Raw genomic sequence first — 10505 nt, 5'->3', positions numbered from 1 at the left:
TAACTGTTCAAAGTAGTAAGGAGTGCTGTATATTTGCTTACGGTCTTAAGTTTCCCAGATAACTGACCGGCCATAAAAGCGATTTGACCTAATCGAATCACGACTAAACGTCTGCCCTTCAAGCTACATAGCTGCAAAATGATTCTTTCATACACTCGTAATTTCATCAAACCTGCATTATTGATAATGGTAGCATCAGCATTTTATCAAAGGTTAAGTTCGCTTTGTTCTCCGCTCGCTCGCTATTCAACCAATTTGTCTATAGTTAATCATGTCTGCATTAAAGAAATGAATATCTATTCGGAATTTTTATTTCGTGCCTTCTAAAATTGTTAAGCGCCTCGGTCGACACGGAGAGCCATCAGCGAGGCTGCTGTAAAGTTTTAATTCGACACGTCTCGCTTCGCTTCGTACGCATTTGCATTTTGGCTTTGTTTCGAGACCAAAAATAGTCGTGATTTCCATACGTAAGTTCTTCGAAACTCGACACCGAAAACAAAAATAATGACAGTCACTTTCTATTTGGTAAACACCGATTACCAAGCCATCTTGGTTCGTGTATAGATATGCGAAAGGAAACTTAGAAGGGTTTTGTGAATTCTTCCACAATTTCCACCGGAAACTTCGTCCGCTCTAATAACACCCGTAATTTGCTATTTTTCCTCTAGCTGTCATTAAACTGCGCGCACAAAATAAATTTCCCGCGATTCGTTATTTCTTTGTTAAGCTCTAAAAACACATTAGTCAAAAGGTTTAAGTTCACGTTTCATGGTATAATCTAGTTCGATTTGAGTCCGAAACATAACAAACAAAACTTTTCTTGTCGCTCTAAAAATATTCACAAAGCTGCCTTGTGTATACTATTTTGCATTTCACGCTCCGCTCACAATATCAGATCCTTTAATTGCGAGTCGAACAGTTTTAGGGGCCCACTAATTTTCCTCACTTTCAGAAGTTCATTTCCAAAGGAGTCGAACTCTAAATGAAGAGATACATATTAAAGTTGAATGGTGAAATTTTATTTGGACAGGGCAGTAATTGTACAAGCGGGACCTAGCAAACGAGTTCAAGATCTAAATGAAAGGCTGCCATACCCACGGTAAATAGTAATAAGACCGAACCAGAATTTTACTACTAATATTGGCGCAACGCCAGATGCTGTTTGCTCAAGTAAATTTTAAAGAAATTTCCTTCAAACAGCGGTAACTCCTTCGATGACCGACCGGACAATGAAAAAACCAACTTTCGTTGCGCCAAGGAAATGGCGGAGCGGGAATTTTAATTTTCGCAACCAAATTTCTCTATGATCTGCCGACACCGATAAACATGTGCTAATTGTGCTAGCAGAACTTGTCAACACATATCAAAACACCGGGGAAATGATTAAATTTTTTTTGTCCTTCAGCAAACGGGACTCGATTCATGAGGAGATCGTTGGAGGCGCAAAAGCGCGCCTAGATAAAGAAGCTAGCGTCAAAACTCTGGAAAAAAAACTCGCCGATCTCTCGAGGGTTTCAAAGCTGCTTACAGCTGTAATTCTCAGCTGTCTCTAGAGCTTTTAGTATCCATGGGAACCAAGAGGCGTTGAAAAATTGGCTAAGCGAAGATTCGTGGCAAATCAAGACCCTTAACTCTGCGACCCGTTGTGCCTTATCGATCAAGCTTCTCCATGGAACTTATCGACGGCTGTATGGGCGAAAGCTCGGCCTGTTCTCGTAACTTGTTGGCAGTAATGAAGTTGAAGCACATTCCAGGAATGTTCTGTTAATAAGCCCTAATGATTATTATTGAAAGGGCTGATAACACAGCTGCCATCATCACTCAGAGCGCAGCCAATCAGCTGCCTGAACGACCTGTCAACACCTCATTTGACGCACGCCGAGTCAACCTACACGCCGATTTTTCTGTGTTCTCAACGCCTGAGTGGAAATGCGTTCGTATTTTAACAACACAGCTTTTTCCCTCATCTATGCATATACTTGTATTCAAATGGCCCGTTTGGCGAGAAATTGGACTCTTTTGTTTCACGCTCGCGGGCTTTTCAGCAAATAAAACAATATTTGTGCAATTTCGGGACGTTGTTTGAATTTCGTGCGCGCGCGACCCCACAGCTTAGGAAGAACTAACTTTAGAAAGCAATGTGTTTAGAAATGACCGCATGTTGCCCATAGCGTTTCGCTCACTTAAGAGAAAGTTAAAAACCCCTACGGAAGCTAGTCAGCCGAGGAATTATTTTATGTGCTTTTTTATTTCTTCAAAAGGAAAATAAACGAAATATTATTATCTGCTCTCTTTGATCTGAAGTTATATACAAGTTGTTTCTTCTCTCTTCATCAAGATATCATTACGGAACTCAGCAATACTAACTTAATATTAGCATGGTACACATAGGGTTTTGAAATTCATACAGACGTGCTTAATCCTACAAAGTAATTCAAACATGCAAGCCAACAAACATTAAGAGTTTAAAAGAATGATCCAGCCAGTAAATGGATGCGTGAACATTTGACGTTCGACTCGACGCGACTGAAAAAAGCTCGACTAAAGCAAGAATTTTTTTTCTCCTAGATACAATCTTTCGTGTGTTGAAAGGTACACGAGTCGTTTCAATTACTTAAGTTCACTTCACTTCTCAGTAGAATTATTCACATCCAGAGAGGACAGCGAACGTGTGTCACTAGTTCCTTAAATAACTCATCAGCCTGATCAATAAATTTTCGCTCAACAAGTAAATTCAGTTCTCCGGCAAGATCGCCGCGAATTTTTTTCTCTTCGCCTTCGCATAGCACCGCAGTGCCTTGACTCTCCAGTTGAAAGTCGAGCCAAGCAATAATCTGTTTAGTTGCCGCTTTTTTAAACTTTCCTCCTTCATCTCTCTATAAACGACTGTGAAAATGGTCAGGTAGCAAAATACAGAATGAATTTACCGTGTTTGCGGTAGAAATGAGCTCGGAGCTTTGCTAATTCCATCATGGTAAGTGAGTTAATGGCATTGTCCCACTCACTCCCGAAACGTTAGAAATGCTGGCAGCAGAAACTCCGCTGTGGACAGGCAGATTGTTCGCCACTGAGCTTGACTCTTGCCACTGGTTATAACGATTCGGTGGAACGTGGCTTCCAGCTACTTGGTGATGGTGATTCGCGCTCGCTATACTCGAACCATCCCCTGGAAGGTACGTATTAATCATATCTCCCAGCTGATCGGTGCAGCTCCGTGCTCGGCCGGACTGCGAGCCAGGGCTCGGCATTTCTTGTTTAATGTTAGGTAGCAGGACTTGATTGCTAGGCTGCGAGTACAAAGGAGTAATCGCGTTCATCGATTGAGTTCCGTTCATGGTGTAAACTGGACCCTGCGATGAAACGGCAGGGTAGATCTGTGCGCCTGCCATGCCGGTGTAGCCGGAGTGATGCATGCCATTCGATGCCTGAAGTTGTGTAGGGGTATGCGGTGAGAGTGGATGACCAGCGTACATTGTACTATAAGGATCATTGACATTCATCTGGCTGTAAGCTGTAATGGGACCGTACGCTGAGAAACCGTTCATTTGGGCAAAATGTTCGGCCGGGTTTTGCGCCACAGATCGCTGGACTGGCGGGCCGCCTTGAGCGCCCAACATTGACAGTGTATATTTGTTGTCTTTCTTGAGCAAAGTTTTGCTCTTTCGTCGCGGTCTGTACTTGTAGTCGGGGTGGTCCTTCATGTGAACAGCTCGTAATCTCTTTGCTTCGTCCACATACGGGCGCTTTTCAGCGTCCGACAGCAGTTTCCATTCGGCTCCCAGCCGCTTCGATATCTCGGAATTGTGCATCTTGGGATGTTCTTGTGCCATTCGACGCCGTCTCTCTCTGCTCCAAACCATAAATGCATTCATGGGTCGCTTAACGCGGTCCGGACTGCACTTTCCATTGCTCTCGCCGTTCGCATTCGAGCCCGTATTCGGCGACGGCGCTAGAATTGTGGTCGTCGACATGGCAAATCGAACGAGACAAATTCAAATAAAATTACCTTCGAGTTGGCGGGCGCTAAATTTTCCACGACAAAATTCTGACGGTTTGTCGAGAGTTCGTTTGTCGTTCTGTCGTGGTACGCTCTCAAAACCTCGTTACACGCTTATGAAGACCACACGTTATTTTTGACTCTCGCCTCCTCGATCCCATGTGTTATTGATTGGCAGAAAGCGAGCCAGCACGAATTGGCCAATCAGCGCCCGTCCAATGACACTCTTGATAAATGAACCTTTAGTTGCGTTACTCATGTCAAGCCGTTTGACAGGCCGACAGCCAATGTGACAGGCTGTTCAAGGGCTCGTCAAAGGGGGCGGGATTCGACGTTTTGATTCCGAGATCTCACCGGCCTGTCGACAAATCAGCTAGTGTGATGTAGTCGTCAGCTGGTCCAATTAAGCCCTAATCACCCGAACCCAAGGAAATGAACTGTCATCTGTCCGAACATGGAAATTAGCTCGAAGTTAGCAGGTGCTGTTATCGAGCTTGACCGATTGACCGCCATTGCCGCTAACTGCACGTGCGATGGTCACCTGATTTCGCTTCATTCTCCATTGTGCGGCGCCCGTTACCCCGGCAACGCAAGGCCTAATTAGCGATAGCGGTGATGCGATTGGTACACCGGCAGAGGTGCACCAATTAATTAGTATCTCGCGCCAAAAATAATTACTCCAGGTTTTGGGTATTGGAGATATCGTTGGCAGAAGAAAATCCAAAAAAAAAAACTTACTATCTGGAAACGTGCGCGATCTTAAGCGATGAAGTGAAGTTCATTTGCGCTCCTTCATACACGATTACGAGAAAATCTTAGTTCAATAACCGTGATTTCGATAAGCGAGTGATCCGCGCCGCTATCATGCCAAGGTTAGAGCAAAACCGCCCGCAAGTTAGGTCACAAACAAATCCACTACCTCTTGTGGTCAAGGCGGCTAATATTTATGCAAAAAGTGAACGTGTTTTAGAGCGGGAAAATAATGACATAACACTTCCAGATCGAGCCACGTTTCTTTTAAGTCGAAAACATTATCGTTGCGAAAGATGGAAAAAGAAAGCAAGCAAACTGTCGTAGAGCAAATATGTATTTTTTATTGAATGTAATAGAAAAATTTCCCATGCAAGCAAGGTGTTAATATCGTATGTAAATACCACAGCCTTTAACAAAAATAACATCTCTGAGGCGGTGGGATGTGCAACAAAAAATATTTCCTCCGTTAAAATGTTACTATCCAGTTACACGGCTGAGAAATCAGTGAAAATCATTCATTTGCCGGATAGTGGCACAGGCGAACATACAGCCTTATAAATTAAAAACATCATCTATAACATTTGCGAGTCACAGTGTCTATCACCTTTCCAAATGCAATTTTCAAAGTCGTCGCCGAGCGCATGTGACAACAGGGCATTTTTAATCTCCCTGAAATTAATCAGGAAACGTAACTCTTCCATGTATAGAATGTTTACTTGCACGTAAAAACACTCACGTTGACGAGAAATTCTTGTGGAGAAGGGACAAAAACCGCCTCACGTCGAGCAAAACAAACTCGCTAAGACGAAGAACCTGCAAGCAATAAACGAACAGAAAAACTGAGAGGCTGAAATCAGACAAACGTTGTGTGTGGTCGAGGTGGAAGAGGGATAATACAAGATGCGGGTCACTGGACATATTCACACGTGCTGCTAAGATAGTAATTAGCATCCATGTTATGTAAACTAATTAAAAAACACAGTTTCCACTCTTGAAACTTCCACGGGTACACACAGAACATTGCAACAACGCCAGCTTGTACCGGCAACCTCTTGAGCGATCACGGAACGGTTGTTCAGGCGCTGAACGCCGAATTAAAAACAACAAAAGATCCCTCAGCGCGGCGACGCAGAAAAACAGAAGGGCGAGAGAGCGATTTTTTTGTTGCGCGATCGCGTTTTTTCCATTCCTGTAATGTTTACGAAACTTGATCGGAAATACAGCGCATTTAAAGAGGAAGTGTAATCGATGGCTACTAGCGAGAGGGCAACTATAGCAGTTCATTATCAACTTGTCAATTGAAAAAGTGCGTGCCACCCCTGGCGAAGAAATGTCCCCTAAGGCTCGTCAACAAAGGCAAATTTAGATAAGATCGGTAGCAATTTATCCCCCCTGTCATCAGCAGTTTTAAATTAGATTCTATCGTCCCGCCTACACGACTAAACCTTCAAGATGAATAATTGATTAGCGTTGAAAGATTTTTGATCCTTGGAGACCGACTATGCGAATTTTACCAGCTTAGCCGCGCACGTTTGAGGTTGGCGTAAAACAAAACCAACCGCAACACTTTAACTCTATTATCGCCGATGGATTTTCGTTGTTCAATGCACGAAATAAAGGGTGCAATATCAACTAGCCCTCGAGAATATCACTGTTTTCGCCAAGTTGATTTTAAAAAGACCCTTTGACAATCAGGCGCGCGATCGAAAGACTAGACAAAGGAAATTTCTGCATGACATGAAATGTGCTCAAAATAACAAGAAGCTTGCAAGTTGATGCGCTTCAGTTGGGGTCCGGTCTAACGAGAAACACACCATTAAAATGTAGTTAAAACCTCGCGCAGTTTGGAGGATCACTTACGCACAAACCACGGAAACGTTAGATGAATCAAAACATTTAACGGACAACAGTATGTAGCGGCGCACCTTGGTTTATCATTATCTGATAATTTTCGACGCAAACGCAAAACGTTTACACACTCCTCTAACTACAAAATAAACAATCCAAGCCAGCCCTGCTCGGCTCGGTCATTTTTCCAGTCGAGAGTGGAATGAAAAGAATACAGACTAAGCGTATGTAGCCTTTCCAAGGGGCAAAAGTTACAATTCTGCGGTGTAAAATTATTCACTGGATCGACCTTGTGGGTAGAGTGAATTGAAATCATTTGTGTAATAAATCAACAAGCAACGACTGTGAAAAGAAATAATTTAAAGGGACGGGTCAGGTCATTGTCCGCCTTAGATAACGCTTTTATGTTTCTATTCGAAATTTGTCCTTTTTAAAACGCGAAAAGAAAATCACTAGATCTTTTGTGTTCTTTTGATCACATATCCCTTTAGGCATGGCAATACATCGATAAACATCACTATAAAACTGCACATTAGCAAATTTAGCACTGGCCGGAAAACACAAAGTGAACTCTTCTCGTTATAAACACAACAGAGCTCTCGGCAGTCGACAAAAATATTTTGGCCTCGGTAGATCATTTCCACCGGAGGGAGTGGAACACACAAATGGATATTTTAGAGGGTATGTGTTTTAAACGCGACGAAAAATTCAACATTGAAAATTCTGCCCTGATGCTCTGATCTTTACGACAGAAATTAACTTTGCTTCAATCGACTTTGCGTAGCAGAAATCGGTGCAATAATTAATTTAAACACAGAGAACATTTTGATTTCTTCTAGTTTCTAGGTTGGCATTTAATTTGGCTTTCCATGAAAACTTTTATGTCCGCACAAGATTTGTTTTGGTTGCAGTCCGCCTTAGGGCCGACTAGAAAGAAATAAGAGGCAAAAAGACGTTTATATGACAAAATTCAACCTAGCATAAACTCATATCCTATCTCATATTAAGAAATAACTGCGAATACACGTCCTAAAGGTATGCACAAAAACGTATTTTACAAGTCAAACTAGTATATCGACAAAAAAAAAACTAACAGAAAACCTAGCCTTGCATAACGGTAATTGTGAATTAAACAGCATTATGGCTTGAAGGCAAAATATTCTCTTTGGCATGCAAAATTTTATAACGATAATAAGACCGCGAGATACAACGCTTAAATGCGGGTACAAGCTTCTCAAAAACCTTCTCGGCGCTGAATGAGTAAATACAAGTAAGATAGTGAAAGACAACATTTCACATTGTCTAAACATCAAAACAGCTGTCGTTTAAGCCAGGCTGGGAGCGAAAGACCTTCTTTTTCGAAAGTTGACTTCTAATACCAAAACGCAATCTAATCGCTGATATTGAAGTTGTCTTACATCAAAAGCAATCACGTACGCTAGACACGGAACCCGGCATAACGGACGCGCGAGTTCGACTGAAAAGACGAACAGGTCTTGAACGCAGGAGCATTCGAGAGTTTAAAACACACATCATAAAAATGGTTAATAACAATTTTGATCACCGAATGGTCGCTACTACTTAGAGGCACGTCTTTTCTGGATTAGCTATTTTTTTATCGCCACAAGGGTGGCGTTAGATATAGGTAATGAAATCCACGCACAAAGCCACTAAGATACACATCGGAGATTAAAAAAATCAGTTATTAATCAAAGCACAGAATCAACAATCACAGAGATGGGGAATTTTACATATACATGAAACCCGAACCTTCAAATGTTTGATGTTGCAAAGGTCAACAAAAAAATCAAAGGGATGATTTTCCGTGGGATGATAACATAACCGATTTCCCTTCAAGGGAAATAAAGACTACAAAATGGAAGACAGTGGCGATGAAACTTTGTATACTCGCTTATTTGCACTAGAAGAAACGCAAAACAAAGCAAACCGAAATGTTGTCTATGGGAGAAAAAAGGGTTAAAACTGAGGCATTCTAAAGCATGGAACAGTGGAATAAACCCGGCGAACAGCCGAAGAGAGACTGCAATTAATGTTATGTAAAGACTCCTTGAAAGTTAAAAGACGGTGAGTCATTGTAAACCAATTATTACAACTGCAATGTACAAAGGGTTCTGTCTAAACACACAAAACTCAAGTAATTGAAGAATTAAATGTAAGGAAGCTGACGAGAGCCTAGTCGTATTTTCGCACCAGGAAAGTTTCAAAACGTTTTGGTCTGACATAAGAGCGAGAAACGCGCAAATCAAAAACAACAAGAGGGCGTGAGAACAACAGTCAACGGCGAGTTTTGAAAGAAACAATTCTTTTAAGAATGAATTTGGTGTTGGATTCTTAAAATAAGGCGGATTAATTCGGAGTACACGAGAGCGGATTACGAACTAAACGTGGTACAACTGAAATTACGAGTAGACAAACCACAAAAAAGCTGTTTCTTGAGAGTTGGTTCGTTAGCGCGACACAAAATGAACGGACGTCCGCCTCATAAGACACAATGCGATTTTGTACACTAATGGAAGAAAGTGAAGAATACAGCAATTAATGTACAGAACGCGTTCCTTGCGCGAAATTCTCTGGATTACATTTGTGTTACAAAAGCTTGTGATAAACTTGAATTCAGAGGAAGCGAAATTCCGCGCAAAGTCCCGTTTTCGATTCGTTTACAATTCAGCGCGCGATCCCAAAATTTCCATCAAAAAATTACCGCTTTTCCACCACGATTTCGCAAAGTAACTCTTTGAGCACACCTTTTGCACTAATTTGAGAAGGATTGAAATGCTCTTGAAAGGGACGACATAGCGCTTTGAAAGTCCATTATTAAAACATGATTTGCGATGCTTGAGATTAACGAGCGATAGCAGAGAGCACCAGCGAGTGTCTGACGGCACTACTAGAGAACACCGACGTCTTCGGTACATTTTCCTGTTTCCATACTCAACAGTTCAATGTTACAGAGCTTTCCAGGGACAGCATTGCTATATCTAGAAACATGTAATCACTCAAGATCTTTCAAGTACTAGATCACAGTGTACAGTATTAGCAAATTAAGGTTATAGGGAGTGTGATAAAACACAACTTAGAAAACATCGTGGTTTACCTACGACACATGTATTAACCTCCGGCAAAATTGATCCAAATAGGCTATTATCTCACCATGATGCCCAGGTCTTCGTGTGGGCTACTTAAACAAACCTAGCACGACGAGTAGAACAAGGCTGTATTCAAGGATTCGCCGCGCAAATTTCGCGCAATCTTTACAGAACCAAAGCTAAGAAACGATTGAAATCAAAAGAACCAAGTCGGACGGATCAACAACTTTTGCACAAAGGCGAAATTGAATTGCACTTTTCAAAGGCCAAGCTATTCAACTTGAGCCAAAGCTAAGCAGCAAAAAGGAGTGAAATTTCCCCAGAGGATAAATCATCACGACCAAAAGGAGCTTGTTGAAATTAAATTTTATCGGCATCCTTGAACGGGATGGATGACTTACTATAGTAAAACATATCACAAGCAAACGCCACTTGGTTACATAACGATATCTAGAAAATACAGGGAAGAAAATGCTCCGAGGGTTTCCATATGAACGCTTTTCAGGTGGCCACACACCAGAAGAATGAAAATTAACACCACACCAAACGGGTGCTCGCAAGACAACAGTATGCTAATTTCAGAATTTTTCGTTCTGCTTTATCTTTTCAGATCTTCGTTTCTAACGGTCTGGACGGCCAGTGTCTGATAAATGTTAGAGCTACTTACATACAGACACCGGCGACTTCAAGATAAAAAATCAACTGCTTTGAGGTGAAAAAGGAAAAGATCTCGGCGGATCTATAATTGAAAAATCCAACTGGCTACATACTGGGCAAGGTGTAGAAACAAAGTCACCGCG

At 41.8% G+C, this 10505-nt stretch overlaps 2 protein-coding genes across 2 annotated transcripts in view; both read right to left on the bottom strand.

Annotated features, from left to right (window-relative positions):
- Positions 1-2227: 2227 nt before the first annotated feature.
- LOC145492392 (transcription factor Sox-3-like) lies at positions 2228-4964 on the bottom strand. The gene has a single exon (XM_081471839.1). The coding sequence runs from the start codon at positions 3969-3971 to the stop codon at positions 2970-2972; it is 1002 nt and encodes a 333-aa protein (XP_081327965.1). The 5' UTR covers positions 3972-4964; the 3' UTR covers positions 2228-2969.
- A 102-nt stretch (positions 4965-5066) lies between these two features.
- Positions 5067-10505, bottom strand: part of LOC145493695 (uncharacterized) — a 38268-nt gene continuing 32829 nt past the window's right edge. Inside the window, exon 25 of the mRNA XM_081473164.1 lies at positions 5067-5563. Within this exon, the coding sequence (XP_081329290.1) occupies positions 5483-5563 (81 nt within the window). The 3' untranslated portion in view covers positions 5067-5482. The remainder of the gene's footprint in view (positions 5564-10505) is intronic.

Source organism: Orbicella franksi, chromosome 7 (genome assembly GCF_964199315.1).
Source record: "Orbicella franksi chromosome 7, jaOrbFran1.1, whole genome shotgun sequence".
Classification (NCBI taxonomy): domain Eukaryota; kingdom Metazoa; phylum Cnidaria; class Anthozoa; order Scleractinia; family Merulinidae; genus Orbicella; species Orbicella franksi.
The sequence above is the reverse complement of the archived record's forward strand: the minus strand, read 5'-3'. Positions and strand labels throughout refer to the sequence as shown.